Source organism: Varroa jacobsoni, unplaced genomic scaffold, assembly GCF_002532875.2.
Source record: "Varroa jacobsoni isolate VJ856 unplaced genomic scaffold, vjacob_1.0 scaffold_629, whole genome shotgun sequence".
NCBI lineage: Eukaryota > Metazoa > Arthropoda > Arachnida > Mesostigmata > Varroidae > Varroa > Varroa jacobsoni.
Genome location: NW_019213531.1, coordinates 1 through 19,477, shown reverse-complemented (window position 1 = coordinate 19,477; position 19,477 = coordinate 1). Strand labels below are relative to the sequence as shown.

The 19,477-nt window shown below is 40.5% G+C and overlaps 1 protein-coding gene across 7 annotated transcripts in view; it reads left to right on the top strand.

The window, feature by feature from the left end:
• LOC111262136 (uncharacterized) overlaps positions 1-19,274 on the top strand; it is a 111,417-nt gene extending 92,143 nt beyond the window's left edge. For 6 of the 7 annotated variants that reach the window (XM_022836164.2, XM_022836165.2, XM_022836171.2 and 3 more), the window contains 4 exons: positions 6,937-7,200; positions 12,511-12,583; positions 13,504-13,680; positions 17,915-19,274. In XM_022836164.2, coding sequence (XP_022691899.1) covers positions 6,937-7,200; positions 12,511-12,583; positions 13,504-13,680; positions 17,915-18,037 — 637 coding nt within the window. In that variant the 3' untranslated portion in view covers positions 18,038-19,274. Of the gene's footprint in view, positions 1-6,936; positions 7,201-12,510; positions 12,584-13,503; positions 13,681-15,620; positions 15,660-17,914 lie in introns of all 7 variants that reach the window. The other variant, XM_022836163.2, reaches the window with a different exon arrangement.
• Positions 19,275-19,477: the final 203 nt, after the last annotated feature.

Here is a 19,477-nt window from a genome sequence, read left to right as displayed (position 1 = left end):
CGCATAGATGGGATGCGTCATCTGAAAGCCTTCGTTCGAATGCTGTCTGCCCGTTACCCCGGTGGCCAGGTAATCTTCCGTTGGAAGGCTGCTTAAACGTATATATAACAGCGTTAATAATCATATAACTTTTCGCCACCCGTTTCGGGGTTCGAGTGGCACAAAATCAATTTCGTTGGGTTGAAATGCAAGTGAAAAGTCCTTGTTGATGTTATAGACTGAAAACAGATGAATCGATCAGTAGCGGTACGGCTTCAACCTAATTTACCGAAGTCGGGTCGAAATGTGTGTGATGCAACAGTTTCGGCTACAGAGCGAGAGCTCGAATATTCCGTTGAACATTTCGAGCAAGATCACTAACAACAAGAGCATACGCAATACTGATAATTATGACCCTGTTTCGAGGTTGTTCCGTTACCGTTGTGACATTCGAATCGACGTTACTCACCGACATAAAAAAGCTACATAGTCGCTTTGGATTTTGCCTAGCAGGGTCCCAATGGCGACAATGATCTAGAAAAACGATAGAAGGCAAAAGAAGCGTATCAAGAAGAGCGCCATATACATATAATAGTATTTTTGTCCTGTGGTATTAACAGGCAGCGGAATGCTAGCCATCCTAATAATTGTAATAGTCGTAGTATTAATGATGACTATTATATAATTTTGATAGGCGCGCTAAAAAGAAAAGGGCGGATGAAGCCATTACAAAACAGCATCTATTCAGCTATGATGCAACAGTCTTCTGCATGTACAGAAGCCGCGAGTACAGACACAGAAAAAACGTCAGATCGACATCGTCATTACGAACAAAACCAGAGAGGACCTCATGCCCCAGGACAACGATTGGGAACCTTTACGGTACCGTGTCGATGTGATCTCTGTATTTATCGTGTAGCCGTTGTATTACAGACGGGTACGGCGCATGGCCGTCTGTTCGTTGAGGAAAGGGCGGTTTCAGTGAAACGCTATAAAGAGTCTTTGATTGCGTTTTTTCGTAGTTATTTGTCTATAAAGCACGAGTACATATATCCAAGCGAAAGCATCACGGATCGTAGCAAACTAACTGTCGAGCGTGAATTATCGAGAATACAGAAGGGATTTATCGAATTAGGAAGGGGTTTCGCCTAGAAATGAACGAGCGGTTTTCTGCTTTCAGCCGAATATGTTTTCGTTGGCTGAAAATTGAATCGATAGAGGTAGAGACGATAATAAGTGGAAAAATAGTTGACTCTATCAAATGACAGTAAGAATATATGTCGAATAACAAACAATATGCTGAATGATACCCGGCTATTTAGAACTGTGCTAGCTACTTGTGCATTTGAACAGGATATTTTACGTTTATGCAGAATTCTTTATCAATATTAATACGTCTTAGCAATAGTGAAGAAACGGGATAGATGGGCTGTCCGCTTCAGCTCCCGTAGATAACGAATACTTTTGTCGCTTTGGAAGTGAGCGATCGCAGCTAAAACGAGATAGATGTGATCCTGTGGACGGAGTAGACTGAGATCAATTTCAAACCATAAGGTCTAGTGATCCAGCCTAAACAGCTTAGCCATAGTCATAACGATCTTTTAAGAAATCCTTCATTTAGGCTGTATCTTGTATATTGCTATTAAACTATATATTATCTCACTAAACTTCAGCGTTCATGAATATTATGTCCTGTGTCTATACTGGTTGATCATTGAGCAGTAAATGTGCCGCCAGCTGGAACGTGTTATTGGCTATAGTTCGATGCTACTATATGATTGAAAGGGTATTATTTTAGCCAGGTCGTAGCATTCGTAATTGATAGCAAAGAGAAGAGCAACATTTTCTTGCTTGTTGTAGGGCAACATACACATACATAAGCAAACACAACAATATCAACGGTCTAAAGTGGAATCTTTGATCCGAATCGAGTTCTTCTTTATCTCTTTCTTCAGCCATAACAATGGTGCCAGCGAAAACAGTAATTAATGCTCAGGGAGAATGAAGTGACATCAAAGTCCCATAGCGTAGGCGAACGGGGTGGTTGAACGAAACGTTGCAAGTAGGCTTCGATGATGCCAATTTTCTTCAAGGACTGACTGATTTTTTATGAATATCTCAGATTTTTTTTCATTTTCGAGGCAGGATTTTTTTCCACCTTTCCAGTCAGCACCGATCCAACTCGATACTGTCTATCTAGTTGGATCGAATCGAGTAACTAGGTAACATTTACGAAACGCTTCTGATTCGAATTGTGAGCACGTATCTGCAAGGCAAGATGGAAGTGCCTCCCATTCATATGAGTAAAGCGACTTGGTGGATCCGACTCGTGTGCTAGAGAGAAAGCCGCGGAGAAGCGTCTGTACTTCTCTGAAGTTGAGCAAATTGTCAAAGAGGGGCGTAGTTTTTTCTAATTAAAACGGCAAATAATAATAATGTCGGCCTGCCGAAATAAATACGCTGTTCATCAGCGTACTCCTGACCGTTTTAGGCCCCTGAGTTGTCCGTATCTACCTTTCCAATGAATGGAACACCGCTTTACACGCACTTTCCTTCCGTTTCTATGCAGTCAGGCCTCCTTTCTTCTTTTGTCGAAGTCCTTGACGCTGACGCGGCGGTAACAGCGACTGTTTTGATTCAAACGGCCATTGAATTACTGTCGTTCTTATGCGATCGCCGCGTTATTGTTCGTTGTGTTTGTGCTACGACCGCTGCTGCTGTTTCAGCCGTTGTTGTTATTTCAGAAGTGAGTGCGCTCCAATGCAACAGTGGATTATATGCCGATGCGATCGACCCTGTGCGTAGCGACAGCATCTTATTGTATGCACTACAGTTAGTGATAATGGCAAAACACTTCGATAAATATTAATCGGTCGAGTACAATAAACAATTTGTGATTGAAACATTGAGAAATCGTCGCGAGTATTTCTGTGTGTGTGTCCTCGTATGACTGCAAAAAAAAAAGGTGTGGAATAGAAGATTAGCAATTCATTCTGGATAATGGCAAATACCAACGGAAAAAGTCATATTGTATAAGAAGGATAGGAGGTGGCATGCCACGCATCGTCATCACCTTCAGCCAGCATTAGTTGCTCCTGAAAATTATGATCTTGTTCGCGTAGGTATCTATGTATGTTGACACAGATGATAAAATGTTTAGTTTTCGTGATCTCTGGCGTGGCAGACTAGAGCGAATATTCAGAGAGCTGATGCATTTGTGCACTGGCTGTTAAACAGCGAATCCTTAAGGTCTCGAAAGCTTTCAGAGTGCTTTCATTCTCTGTCAGCTTGAATACGGTGGAACGACAGTCGTCTTTGTCTGAGTTGACAACGAGGATAAATAGGATACGATTCCCTTCTAGGATTGGAAAATCATTGTTCATTAGTACGCATGCGTAGCGGCTGACGTTAGGGCATGCAATAGATTTGAGTATAAAATACATTTTTGGACTTATTACAGAGATGCACTGAGTCCGTCTGTTCTTGTATGTTAACATTTAACCCCTCAAATGGTTATGCTTAAAATAGCTGAAATAGGTTTAAGCGAGAAATTTCTCAGTATCTCCAATTGAAAGCGCTTGTACGGGTTGAACTGCTGTCGGCAATGATAACGTAACTAGGCCTGGAATCGATCGTACAAAAAGATGATTTGTGCCGGTCGGTAACCGCGAAGGCATCCGAAATTCTGGTCATTGACATAATATCACAGCTTTCGGTCGGTCTGTTACTTGTAGTGGTGAAGCTAAAGGAAGCAGGCATTTTTTTGCAGAAAGTTGTTTTTCTTTGTGGTGCTTTGGGTGCACCTGGCGAACCCTAGCGTGTCTGTGACGCGACGTTTGCATGAAACAACTTCCATGCTATATATTCGACATACGGCAAACGTCTAGCAACGTCCTTCATTAACACCGACCACGTATCTAGTAATAGATGCAAAATTATGCATGTATTTGTTAACGGTAAAAACTATTCATTTTTTTGTTTACGTTCTATCTGGGCCATCGCATCGATTCCAGATTCACGACCAATTAAATATTTGCCATATTGTACACAAGCGTATTAACAATATGTTTTTCTTACTATTGTTTTTTAATAGATAGTGGCAAACTCCTATAGTAGACATACACATTTAGGTAGATACTTGAGACGCATGGATTTTGGGCTCCTACAATAAGCTATCTATGACTGAAGCTATAAAGAAGTCCTGAAGCAGACTGAATCGGGGGAACTGAGTGGTGCACTGAAGTAATTCAACGTTTGCCAAGTGGTTATTTGTTATTGTTACTGATACGAATGGATAGACAGACAACGGAAGCATGTGAACCCGTGGGTCAGTCCCGTAACGTCTATACACGTCTTAGCGTAAAACGCCAACGAGGACTACAAATAGAGCTTTCTTTACGGTAGAGAGCGAATAGCTTCATGGTCAAAATTACCCCTAGTGCTACTGTTAATAATTATTATACTATTCCGGCCAGCGATTCCCATTGCCCTGTCTTCCAGATTCTACAATATGAGCCATTGCTAAAACCGTTAAGCTAATAAGCCGTGAAGCAGCCGTTCGTTGTCCAAGAGACGAACGAATTGACAATGCTCCAGCCACCGCAGCAGAGATTTGTTAACCCGTCCGTTAGTTGCCCTAAGCACTGATCGCTGGGGCTCTCTAATAGTGGTCTGACTGTAATCGCTGCAGTAGTCATTGTGTCCGTATCGTAAAGCTGAAGTAGAGGTCGACTCCGGCCGATGCCAATGTTGTATTGGCTGAGCGCTGCTGAGCTGAAGCATCAGCCGCAGCAGTAGCGTCGAGATGAAACGAAACGGCGGTCTGCCCTAAACCGACAGACGAACGAACGAACGAACGAGCGAACAAACGGGCCGGGGTGGGGGGGCCCCCACCTCCTAGGGGTCCTAGACGAACCCTGGCATGATCAGCACAAGCACAGCTCAGACTAATGTTACGGCTCTTGCTGTTTCGAGCGAACGTTACGGAATAACTGGTGGCGACGACTAGCTAGCTGCACCATGTGTCACTTTGTGTACTTTTACTATATTGTTGATGTTATCGTTGTTGCTGCTGCTTCTGCTACCGTTGTGGAAAGAACGCTTTGAGCCCTGTTGATTGTTATTGTTGTTAGCGCGAGTATATTGGTGCGTGTATCTATCTGTGTGTGAGCTTTGTCGACAAACCGCAGGAGCAACCGGCTAACTGGCGTTGAATCTGAACTGATAGACAGCTCAGACAGCGCTGGCGTTGACTCGTGTTGGTGTGACTTCATCAAAAAAAAAAAGCGTCAGTTCACTTCATCACTGACTTCTACTGCGATCGTGGTACAGTTTGTTGCTACAGCATAGCTGCCATCGCTTATACTTCAGACGCAAGTTCCCGGTAATTGCTGCGGCGGCTGTTACCGTTACCAGTGCAGCAATGTAATTCGACGTTACTGGTGCTTTGCAAAAATCGACACTTTTGCAGGACGTCTTTTGAAGAGATTCTTTTTGTTCTACTCATATCATCGCTCACATACCGCTCATTGAATCAGATACTGATACGTCGTGAGCTGACTTTAATGATGAGCACACGCGACCCTATTGATGGACGCCATTCCGCCTCCTACACTGTCCTCAAAACTTGCAACGTGCTATAATAACCTGCTTGCAAACTTTGCCCTGAGGAGCAGAAAAAGGGAAACTAAGATTGGTTCGTCGAGTTCTGTTCAAGAATAATATGATGCTAAATAAAGAGAAATGTTTCACTACGTATATTAGCTGAATATCGGCTACCTTTAATGAGTTTTGTAAAAAAACAAACGATGTCCAGTAATAGCAGTTTATATACAGGCTACTGTTACTTCGGCTAGGCGCGTAGTATTTGTATATAATAATAATAATAACAACATCTCAAGCCGTTGTCCAGTTTTTTTTTTTCACGTTAAGACAAATAGTCGTTTCTCGTCATCAATATTCGAATGAGATCAATTAATCTTGGCATGTGCGTTCGTAATATTTATATTACTTATGCTTCTGCGATGTCGGTACCGTAGCTCCTGATATCCTAGAAAATTTTGTTTCTCCATTAAGAAAATGCAAAAAACCACAGAATAATACGATCAATCACTGAGAAAAAATTATTACTTTTCACACTGTGTGTGCATTTTGTCAATGTTTTTCGTTTAGACTCCATAAGCAAGTGGCTGTTGGCTATTTCTATTATATATATTTCATCATACAATAGTTGTGATACTGACTCAAATGTATTATTCAGCTAAGAGTTTATTAACTAAACAGTATTTAAAATAAACATAGTGGTGAATAGGTATTTCGGCTTGACGCTTGCCGGACGGAACGCGCTCGTAAACGGCTTCTAGGTGGTTTTTTCATAGTCGACCGATTAAAAGTACAGCCATTGAGAAATGTTGCTGGATACGTCAAGACTAGAGAGATTCTATATCGAGTAATTGCGAAAGGCCACTCCAATAATGCGAAGTGGTTGATAGTTAAAGGAAAGTAGTAGTAGTACTAGGTTTTTCTAGGTAGTTAACATTTTATAAAATACGTTTATCATGAATAACTTTTTTTGGCGCTTAAACTAAGATTTCTTAATTGTAGTAAACAAACAATTTAGCTTCGATACGTTTGTGGCTCAGTGTACAACCCAAACAAGGTACAGATTTTAGGGTGATGTTATTGTGCCTTCTTCACACATCCTCTACATTATTATAACAGCAATCAACAGCTAAACATGATAGCTTAGGCAGATGATTTGTCACACTCTAAAAATTGTTAAGTAGATACTAGTATAACAGGTGCAAGTTGTATGCAAGTTGTTGATAAATTCATTAGCACAGCTTCATACTGATTTGACCTTATCTTTTTTTTTATTTGACATGTGTTCTTTGTCAACGTCATCGATACATCGATGTCTGTATCCGGTGAAAATGATGATGGGGGCGGTGACTTCAGTGGGCCGGTGGTGACAGGCGGAACCGAGGAGAGGGCCCCTTCGCGTGTTCGCGTGCACTTCTTTGAGAGTGGCGCCGTCAAGTGTCCCTCGGCTACCGGCGGCAGCAGTGCAGCAATGGACGTCAGCGTCGACGGCCAGCTGTTCAATGGCAACGCCAGCAACAGCTACTTCAGGGAGACTCAGCAAACTCAGCAGCACGTATTCACCACTAGCACGCCTAACGGTACCAGCGTGCGAACCGTCACGTATACTGCAAGGCAGAGGTAAGCCAGTCAAAAAAGGGATCTGTCCGCCTTTTTTCCCTGGGGTTGGTGGGGGTAAGGAAAATCTTCCGGAAGAAAGGCGCAACGCAGGGCTGTTGTTCGGCTAGGGTTGGCTACTGCTTTTACCGTTTTTCCTTGCGTGCACTCTTCATTTAGGTAGCCTTATTAGCCTGGCGGTTGGTTTGTTTAGATTACACATCTATTCATCTTCTGTTGATCATATAGGAATCTCGCAGGTAGAAATCTCCAGACTTGAAAAAAGTAACCACTTTCATATTAGACACCTTGCATGGTAGGTTCATTGGAAGGCAAGATTTCACGAGTTTATTAGAGTTACTTGTAAAAAAAGCAAGTTGACTTTGTCAAAAGCGGCTGCCGCTTCCTGTTTCATATCCGATAGAGGGGTATATCTGATAAATGTCAGTCTTTTTCAGTGATTTTCCGCGAAGTCTTTCTTGACGGTTTTTTAGCAAGATCTTTGAGCTAACGTCAAATATACGATTTCGTTATGGCTAATAGTATAGGAAACAACGATCCTAAGTCGTATTCAGGGCATACTAGGAAAGCATTTTTTGTATCGGTAATCAAATATGTTCCCGACAGATTGATCTGGAATTTGCTGTACTACTTTTGCCATGATGTGGTATTTATCGAGTACTTTCGACGGTCAATTGAATAGCACTTGGGGATACGATGTTGCAGAGCCCAGTGTAATCCATCGATTGCAGCTGGTGTATGCAAAGATAATTAGCGACGGATAACGGTGTTCGTTTCACATGCCTTTGATAAAAAGTTAAACATTAATTACCTGGGCGTTACTTTGGCATGTTACTTTGCCATTATAACCCAAGCGCGGCTTGGACTAGAACAGGCAAATCCACCCACGTACCATCCGCGGTTGTCTTTTGCCGTGAACGCTAGCCTAAATAAATCGTTTGCTCTTGATGGTTAAAACTCGTATGATAAAAAATTAGATGAAAAAAATGTTGTCGCTTAAACCAAGCATTAAATGTTCTTCTCGTATGAGATCTGTGATAATTTTTAATAAGCCATTGCTTACATGAAGATAACGTGACCAATTAAATTTTCTTTATAGTATCTACTTCACCATTGCCAAGTGGACCACTCTGTCGTAATGTTTTTACATGCAGCACTTAAACCGTTAAGCATTATTCCATCGTACGGCCGCCTCGCGCCAGCACGAAACGTATTTATGTACGGATTTGAACCTGAACCGCAGGGTCGCAATCATTGGAGTTGTCCGCACTTAAATCTTGCGTTCTAAAATGCCATTCGAATTTGGTAAAGGAGAAAATTTATATATACATTTTTTATGTTATGTTCATAATAAATGGGTCGAGTACGGTGATACACTTGCAAGGCTTACCCTAATTTTAAATACGTCTTAACGATCTAGTTCTGAATTCGAGTCTGCGACGTTTTTCCATCACTTCACCGTTTTAGTGTTTGTATTCCGTCGCGATCGATAACTCCATCGGTTGGCTGCTGTACGAAACTTCGTGTGAGTGCGTCCTTTTGCTACAAAGGGAACTGTCCTATTTTTTATGAAATAATTGTATTGTGCATACCCGAGCCTTTGGGCTAATTTTCTCAAGTCGGCTTCGAAACACCATCTTATACCCAGAATTTACGATTCCAACAGGTGCACATAACTATCGCATATCTACAGTATAATGTGTATATGATGTTGGTAGAAAACTATACAGACAGGCCATTTTTGGCCTTCGTTAAAATTTCTGCATCTACAACGCCATGTCTAGATAGTTGTTAATGCCGAAAATACGACCCGATACGTACGATATAATACGAAACAACTATTCTCTTAACTGCAACGGCTCACATTTGCCTTGATCAGATGCTGCAAGTTTGCACAAAGGTTTTCCTTTTACGCGCCATACTTTGATCGACATCTTCCGTGATGAAGAATCAGCGTAGATTTATGCTGCTTGGGCATTATTCACCCTCACGTCTAGTCTGATAATCCATCTGAATATTCATAGAGGTGTCACTCTATGCAGAGCAGTTGTGGCGGCAGATTCACAACTAAATGAATCGTAATTGCGACAAGATTTTCCCGCTGTTAGTGTACAAAGTGATCAAAAAATGTACAAGTATCGTAATGATAACAGGAACAATTATCAGGACCACCACACATAGCTGCATCGGTTCACCTATTCATAGGAGCCATCATCTGCTCTGCATCTATCCATGTGATTCTCTATTTTCACATGTCCAACTTCAAGCGGATTACTCTTACATCATCCGGGATGTGTATTTTATTACATGAAGTCACATTGCGGTTTCTTTACTTGAATACGCTGATGAAGCTTGCCCTAACCAAAACTGACACATTCGAACCGCTAGCAAATACACTTATGTAGTGACTAGACGATTGGTCCGTTTACGATGCGTAAGGCCTTTACGGCAAGTCTGCTGTCACTAGTAATTAGCAGTGCGAATGTCTATTGTCAAGTGTTACCTTTGGCCTACCGGCTAACCCGTCCGTAATAATCGCGCGCACACGTTCGAGCACAAGTATGCGCAATTCAGTATCAACAAACGCAGCTCGAATAGCATGGGCGAACGAAGAAGTCGAATTTCAGTAAATCAACGAAGAGACTGATTGGTCTTGAGTGATGAAAGATCAGATCGCTAAAAGAAGAGCCGATGAAATGCAACGAAACCGAGAAATGAGTCCTATTTATTGCTATAGGATTACTCTGCTAATAGTTATCAAGTGTCCAAGGTAAGTTTTTGCTCGAGATGATAAATGTATCATTAGACAACGATAAAATGTTGTTATTTGCTGAACTAGGCCCATAAACCTGAGCGCTGCTTCAGAAAACGAGCTTACCATACGGGCAACAGTTAGCTGGATATTTATTGTTATTGGTCACCTTTACGGCACGATCTGCCGTGGTCTTGGTTAAACTAGAACATTATTGTAATAATAATAATCTAAATTAGAAAATTCAAACGATAATTCGCTCTTCTTCTCTGCAGTTTCCGTTCCGTAAACGCTCTTCAGGATTTCGTCCAAACGATGTCCAAAATTTCGCGAGAGGCAGTTTTGCCTCTCTTGGAAGTTCTAGGACGAAGAGACTGCAAAGGCAAATTAAAGTTACCTAAACACTTTACGGCCTCATTTTGTTATTCCTATACTTAGCTTCTTTTTTTTTTGTTTTTTTCTTAATATAATAGTCTACTGACGCCTGTCATTTTTGGCTTTTGTGGCGAACTAATAGAATTTTTACACTCATTATCCCAAAGCTAACACAAATTGAGTAACAAGAATCAGTTGGATACTTTCGATTTTACATTATATAGCCAGCAAGATATGACGACGAATGTCATAGTAGTTGTTCCTTGACAAAAAGTTTTCTTTTTTAATTACTAGGCTTTCTTAAAGCTAGGAAAGCTTGGGCTGGGTTTAGAATCTTGGACCACCCGTTCATCCCGCGATAGCCTAGCGGATAACATATCTACCTGCTAATCATTGGGGCACCTCGTAGTCTAGGTGCGAACCCGAGCATAGTTTCGCGTTGGGAGCCAGTCGTCTAATAGGTCGCCTAAAGGCCATGCTGGATGTAAAACACAGAAACACCAGACATTGAATGTGACAGCGTTTGTTTATGTAGGGTATCATAATCAGTAACGTCTCGCAGGTAGCTGGGCAACTAGTTTTTCTTTATTTGTGTAGAACCGATACTAGTTAGAGCACATGCATGGCGGATAAGGTTTAATTTCTAAAGAGAAGCTTTCTTTGGTGGACGAAGCAACATGTCCACACTCCGTATGTGTGAAAGACTCTTCTACTAATTTGGTGCTATTTGCTATCAAAAATTCTGTTTATGTTCAGTGTCTTCCAGTTATTCGAATCTTCTTGGACACATACAAATCGATGCGGGCTTGTATTTGCTAATTTTAAATTAAAAAATAAATTATTATTACATTGTTATTAGTCAGCCCAAAGAAAATCGGGATGAATATCTTGGCCACATTATGTCATTAGATATAATTCCTATTCAGCTCACCTATGAGGGAACGACCTACATAATACATTTCATGCTTGTGATGAGTAACGAGTCCTATTAACGGCTGGGTCTTTCACTCTCATATCATGTTGCTTATGTGCTTTCCGAACAAAATACGTTTAAGTTATTTATTATAAGTAAGGCCTTGCTTATCTGTTATGAGACGGCACTCTACCTTTATAATAATTATCGTACGCATCTATCTCACATAGGCGAACACTTGTTGTTTGGAAAACAATACAATGATGTTATGATTGTCTTTGACATTACTCTACCAGCTGAGCTTACCGAGTACTTCCTTGACCGTTTTCTCTACCAGAAAGCATGAGTCAACAAACAAAAACTACCGAAAGCTGAGCGCCTGTACTTAGGTATATAGTAATGCCAGCGACGGTGTACGCGGATCTTCAACCAGTATTCGATATTTCACAAAAAGATACTCTCAGATAAAACCGAAACAAACCCGTTTTAACTTTTTTCACTCGAGTACGGCCTATTAATACAGTACAGATGTCGCGATTTCGAATGGCCCGCTGTAAGCAAACTTCGAAGGATGATAGAGTATTCATAGGCGCATCAATCGATAAGAGATTGCGACAAGCAAGCGTTGTTGGTTGACAGCGGCCACCAAAAATCAATGACGTTTCGGTAGTGGACGTAACCCGTATACCTCGTTTGCTATCTATGCGTACATTGTATCGGTTAGCAATTTTATTATGCTATGAGCGAAATTCCTTAAACGGACGCGTGGACATACGTACGTACAGAATATGCGAACGTCTGATGATATAAGGAACTGAAGAAAAACGTCATCGGAACTTCGTGAAGAACTCAGCACACTCGCAGCGCGCGTAAACCTCTAACTAGTATGGATGACGGAACAAAAAGCGTTTGTCATTCTTTGCATCTACCATATACGTATTGCCAGCATTGCCATTAATCACTGTCAACAGTGCTAAACAAACTAAGTTGTCGAAGTTACCGTTTGGGTGATCAGGGCGGTAAATTGTCATGACATACATTGAAGGTACCGACTTCCATTTCAAGGGAATGACTTCAAAGTTGTTTTGTAATTATGACTATTACTATTCGCAACTTGCTGTTAGATGAGTTTCCGTATAAATAGGAACAATACCGCTCAAAATTGATTTATTAAGCTTATTATTATTACACATACTCGAATAAAAATGTTAAACTGCCTGGTTTTGGAATTATTATTATTATTTGATTAAAACTCACATTTATCTCGTTTCAGTACGGACAGTGGCATAGATAACCCGTTCCGTCCCGAAGGAGAACTTTCCTTGGAGGCCGATGAGATCGTAAAGGTAAAACCCGATTCCCGTCCTTGCTCTAATTATTAAGGCCAAATATTTGCTATTTATCAAGACTTACTTTAAATTCTGTTTAACTTTCATGAGCTCGATCATGTTGAAACTAATGCAACTGGCACACTTGAACTATCAAACAACTAGTAATACGGACTGCATTGATTTGTCGGCGGTGGGTATAAAAGAAACCAGACAAGATTTCCCGCAGTTGGACGTATGTGAATAGTACCTCACCTTCGACCACAGATACTTTCACTTGGACCATGGATAGAAGAGAACGTGCCCAGCTAGCTGATTGCGATGCTCGAAACTTCACAGATTGTTTGCGGCTAGTGTACTTTATAAATATCACATAAGCCACTGTTAATGACAGTTGATTGAGCATACTGAAGCATAGAAACCCACTGAATAACGAAACAGGGCCGCTATCGTCATAATAATAAGCTGACAATTGTCGAATTTTTTCTCAGTCACCTACCACCATCTTCAGCATCGCTTTCCCTTAGCCAACTGGAACATTTACTACGTTGGTGTCAGCTCAATAAACACGGCAAACGCCCTAAGTTGTACCGCCGGAATGATAAAGCGTGTAGAAGCACTGAACTTCACAGCAACCCCCGTTATAGACATTCGCTACGAAAAGATTCGTCTATTTTGGTTGGTTTGGTGCATTATGGATGGACCTACGTCATGGGATGTTGGCTTATTTTGTTCTAGTTGTATATAATGTCGATATTTAGTGATTTGTTTACCGTGTTAACGCTGAGATTCGCATGGACAACAAGTATATTCCTGAGTTCTGCGACAAGTGATAGAAATAACTAGAATAGAAAGCCTCCTTGCGATCCTCTGTACTGACGTTACATTGACAAAAATTATATGCTTTTCTCTATGGCAACCTAATTATACTTTGACAGGCGATCAAAGAAGGCCGACCGATTGATTCGATCGATTCCGGGAGAATCTCGCGGCAAGAGCTCGGTACGACCACATTGTCGATCAACACATCAGCAGTTCCTGAAAACAAATCGCCCACAAACGTCAAAAATGGCGCCGCTAAAAACGGTTCCGCCAAGGGTCCTTCAAACAAAAAGGTATCATCATTACACCTTTATGACACTCCTAAGCCGGCAACCCACTTGCCACACACGTCAGTGGGTTAGGTTGTCTTATTATCAAGCTTGAAGCAGGAGATAAAAGTGCTATTGTCCTGCGTGTCAAGCTTTCTGTCTATAGAAGTTTTGGTTATTTTGGTCCATATCTTTGCGTGTCTGTGTCTTAGATTAATTCGTTCTTCCTCTTCAAGCCAAGCTTATCATATCGTTGGAGATTTAAATAATTTCATTTTTCCTCAATATACGTATGTGTATTCATTTTCCACAACAGCTGTCATGATTCGCTGCAGAACTTCAACCAGATTTCTGATATCAAAGCCATCTTCTTCTGCTACATAGTAATTGCATGTGATGCGTAGTAGTAATAGTTATGTCCCTTGTTTAGATACATTTTCTCTCATAGACTTTAACATCTCTCCTTTAATACGATCATATTGTGTATGATGCGGGGACACATCCAGTAAAAGGTGTCAGCCGGAAAGAGGCTTCGATATGGACTTTTAGGTATAATATTATCACTAACTTGTCTCCGTCAGCGCTGATATGAGCGATATTCTTATTACTTACTATAGGAATCATGGGTTCGCTCTAAGGTTTTTGTTTGGGAAGTTGTCGACACGAGCGCATTTCTACGATCATATTTATAATTTGATTGATAAAATCCCTTATGCAAAAGAGAACAGTGCGGCGTTTGTTGCTAAACCTATCACGCCTCTCCGGGTATATGGGCGTAATAAATCTATCGTTTTTATAAATGTCTTAACGCCAATACAGTATGTATACGCAGTGTACTTATGGCACAAGTTATTAATTAGCTATTGATTTTCTTGAGGATGTGATGAGTCAACACGATATTTTCCTCTACTGATAAAGGCCTTAAAAATAGTTATCTACGAGCACTACCGAGCGGACCCACTACTAGCTGTTACCAGGAAGGTTATTATTAAGTACATACGAAAAATTACCGATTTTACTTTTGCTCTGTGTCAGTGAATCTGCTTATGACATCGTAAAAAATGTCATCAATTAATTTTTTTGGGCGTTCAAGGACTTGGCTTTGTTTATCAACACATCGCTGGGGAGTTTTCTATGGTTTATTCAATTTTGCATGAAATCCAATCAGCAAAAGGTACTGTTCCACTTGTGATTCTATTTATTACATTCGACAATTTTATAATTGGAGTTAATTGGCAAAGAGAAGAAGTTTTTCTTTGTAGACTGCATCCGGTAAAAGATGTGCTGTCGTGAAACTGATAGTCTCTTTGCTTCTCGTACATCATAATAACTAAAGTACGTGTTGGAAGTGTCTTCAACATAATCTAGATAGACCAGCCTGACTCGAAACAGCCAAAAGAACCATCATCAGTTACTATGCTAACGGTAACCGATGACCTTTAGTATGATCTATTAGAATATTCCTATGAATGTGAGCTTGCGTCGCATCCATGGAAGTTATTAATTGTAATGAATTAGTAAATAAATAATGACTGATGAAATAACTTCCATTTACTGCTGCATGTAACCAATTAACGCATGCCTACATCATAATCACTAGAAAGCCTCTTTTTTTTTTATCTCGCTTGAGTGTCATCTGTTTCAATCACCTGACCTTTAGGCATTAAACTTAATAAGTTACTAGAAACTAAACTGACTAAACACTCAGCAACAAAAACCGCAATAACCACATGTTATATACTATAAAAAAAAAAAAAAAAACAACAATGAGCGAGATGTGTAACGAAGAATGTTATCTTCCGTGTGGTGTCGTTTGCGTCATCTGACTGACCTACGTAACACTCACCCATCACCCATTCATCCTGCTGATGACTGACTGATGACTTTGATGTGTTTCCTGAATTTTGTCTGCTTCTGCTTCTCCATCTCCACTGTCCTTCTCCTACTGACCTCGCGCTGCGCAGCTCTGAGGAGGCTGACACCCTCCTCTGTCTGCTGAGCCGGTTAGTAGTTGCTAGTCGAGATAAAGTTAGGAAAAAACAAAACAGACGAATTAGGTCACGTAACGGAAAACAGCATCTGCCTATTTAACAAGTTTGATCTATGCATAGGAGAAGTGGGTTAACGAATTTGCAACCAGGTGCATAACACAATAGCCAAAGGTATATGTTAGACCTAAATCCGGAACAGCACAGACGCGTGAGCTCAAAGCCAGCGATTATTTGATGCAGTAAGGATAAAAGTTGATTAAAAATAAATAAAGTGGCCTATATAGGGTTAGCTATCAGATGTGAGGCGCTGAATCCGTGAATTTGAGAGAAAAATAATGTTCGCTTGGCCGAACGAGACTGGACAATTCCTTTAAAAAGACCACAACTTTCAGACGCAAATACACCTTTTAAAGGCCTCTTACCCGGTGGCTGGGCAAAAGGCCACAGCAGCTTCCATACAAAACCGTAAAAGCCATCAATAGTTAAAATCAGCCATTTGAGGAGTGGTTTAGTGTAAGGAATCGGAAGATTCTTTTCAAAGAACGCTATTAGGCCACATTAATATAATGTTTCCTGTATTTTTCTTCGACGGTTATGTTTAGGTAATAGTATGTGATTGTCATGGAGTAAGCTTGCAGTATTTATAACTAGAACAGATTTTTTTTAGTATTAGAAAAAAGCAGTGAAAGTGAGCCTTAACTTAAAGGAACATCATTAGATCTAGACCAACGTTTTGTAGATAGTTCCGAAGCTGAGATCCGAGGCAACGAAACTTTTCAGCTTGAAAATTAAATTACATTAAAAAATTCCCAACCTGCTCATAGCTCCATAAGTCTAAGATTTGTTTGAAACAAAATTCGTTTGAGGTAGGTAAGAAACTTTAGCCATGGAGGGTAATAATGGAACATATGTTCAAGGCACTTAAGTACCCTGACAGAATTTAAAAAGTAACCTATATTTTTTTAGATAGGTTATCTGCTGATATCAGACAAAAGTTCTCGGAATAGATGTCAACCATTTCCAAGAATAGACTAGCAATTGAATCTATCGCATAAGATCCAATCTACAAGACGAGTTAATTCATCGTACTTCGATGTAGTTGTTGGTGCTCCAGTTTGAACGCGAGCGTTCGTTCGATGAACTTTACGAAGGCCCGTTGTTGAATTGCTCAACCCGGCATATTTGTTCATTCCTCATAAGGACAAATCAAGAGTTTCATCTAGAAAACTCCTTGAAACTTTTCATTAATGAGAATCCCTTCCAGGGCTGAAAATACTTAATATCTTAAAACAAGTGTTACTCTGTTTTTGTCATTATTAAGCGTATGTTGTTGTTTACAGTCGCTATTTCGGGTATCTATTGTGGTATCGCCAGTTAGCCTTAAAAATTTTACTATTCCTAGAATTTTTCCAAGACACTCAATAAGGTTCAGATATGCTTTGCGGTACCCCTACATAACTGAAGTTTGTCTCTTTTATTAGCTAACTTTGAGTGGTGCCAGCCCAAGTACTCCTAGGCCTCCGTCCGCAATTAAAACTTTTTTTTAATAATTTCGTTTCAAGGCTAAAAAAAATCGATTGTGTTAAATTGAAATTAGTCTGAATGTGACTTAATACTACCAGTAGTTTTAATTCATAAACTCTCCTCTGTCAAACTTCCTCAACCTGGACAGAACTTCTCACGCAATCACGTATTCAATAAATCATTTTTAAACTAATTCTTAACTTTAAACCGACAAACCTTATACACTTTATTTTAACTCAGTTAGCTCTACTTATAGAATAAATTATCTAAACGTTTGTATTCGAACTAAGGCTGAATATGGTGTCCACGCTAGATGGAATAGTGATCTGACAAGTGCTTTCAGTCAAAACGTCACGTGTGACCTTTTCTATTTGCTTCCATGCAAATAACAGTGAATTCTTAGAATTTACTTGGAAGCTTCTATTATTATTATTATTAGTTATTTGCTCATTTCGAGGAAGAAAGTTTTAAACACATGGGAGAACCTGACGTATAGATACTTAAGGATGTTGACACAGCAATGGCGTATGTCGTAGGTCGTTTGCCTGCAGTGTTGGTTTTATTACTATAAGTATTATTATATTATTTTCAATATATATATATAAATATATATATCCTCCAGTCGTAGATAAGTGTGAAAAACAATAGCTAATATATTTCCTGTCAATTTTTCCTTTCTTTTGCCCTTTCCCTAAACTTGCTATATTTAACGGACGGGACGGAATGGGTTGGTAATCTCACAGGACGCGAAACCGGGCGTGGTAGACGTACAGCGGGGAGTCGTGGTGCCACCGTCCGAGGCTCAGCAGGCTGAGCAGGTTGTTATCAAGAAGAAGCCCAGGTGCAAATGCTGTGTCATCCAGTAGTAGACTCGTTAGCTGTGAAAAATCAACCCAACGACCAAGAAAAAATAAGTAGACCTTTTCAAATATAAAAACCCACAAACAGACAGATATACAGACAGAGTAAAGTAAGACAACACTGAGCAATACATACAACCAAGATGACAGTAAATGGCTACCGGCCGTTTAAATTCTCTCCCATCTTTGCATTCGAGTGGGGTTCGAGTGGTTAGACGTAAATGGAATAGTTGCAGACTATAACGTTCATCTCACGACTGGTCAGCAGCGCGCGTTTTTGACACGTCTATTGGCAGTTTTCATCATGCGGCATTGCAGCGTGATGATCATTTGGCCGCGTCATCAAAGGGAAACGAAATTGTTGTCGTCGTGATCAACTTTCGTCATAAAATTACGCGACCAATATTAGATAGAACGCAACAATGTCTGCTTAAACGTGATGACGGTTCGGACGACAGTGAGTGACCCTTCGACGCGTGGCCATTCAAGAAAGACAAGGTCACGTTACTTCATATGGCAGGAAACATAAAGACAGAATGAAGCAGCCTTAACGAAAAGAAAAAGCTACTTATCACGATCATCTTTCTAGATGAACCGCTAGCTTGTACCTTTCATGAATGTTACCATCGAGGATAACAAAACCCTTCAGGAAAGAAGTTTCCTTTCAGAACGGACATTGACGCACTTAGGTACAGCCATTTGCCTAGAAGCTTTGTGTGAGGTCATGCCTGTTTTGCGCGCGTCAACAGCAGATCTGGTTCGCATATCATTGCGGAAGCTGAGAACTACAATTACAATGCGTGCGCATAAGTTGTACGTCCGACGGGGAATGAGGTGCATGGTACTCGGCAGACAGGTGGTCTATAATCGAGACAAATCATTTGAAGCAGAAGATAAGACAACGGTCTATTTATTTTCCGACGACAGATGACGCAATGGCGAAAACAACCGTTTGTTTGTACATAAAAAAGTGTAAGCACCAGGTGAAGCTAATGGTTTGGATACCGCAAAACGCATACGGCGCTATATCCTGCGTCTAGCACGAGCAAGATTGTTGCACGAGACCGGAGCGTCTGTCAGCCACTGTTCCACAGAGATGTCACCACCTGGTGGATGGTGGTGATAAATTTTTTTCTTCGACCATTCTATTCAGCGGTGCGTAAAAACATTAATTTACATTAAGATGCACGTTCCTGTGCCTGCCCCTGTCTACATCTTTCCCCGCCGAAAAAAAAACGAGAAATCTTGGTACGATGCCGAATAAATACAAAAGTTCATTTCGTAACTTTCGCATAGGTAGGTAGGTGATGATGAGCAAAATGTCTGTTCGAAACAGAACCGAAAGGGATAAACCATATACAACATGTAGAAAAAAAAACAAGCAAGTAGTTGATTTAGCTCTATCGTGTCTGTCAGAAGTTGCTAATGACAATAGCTCCTTTTGAC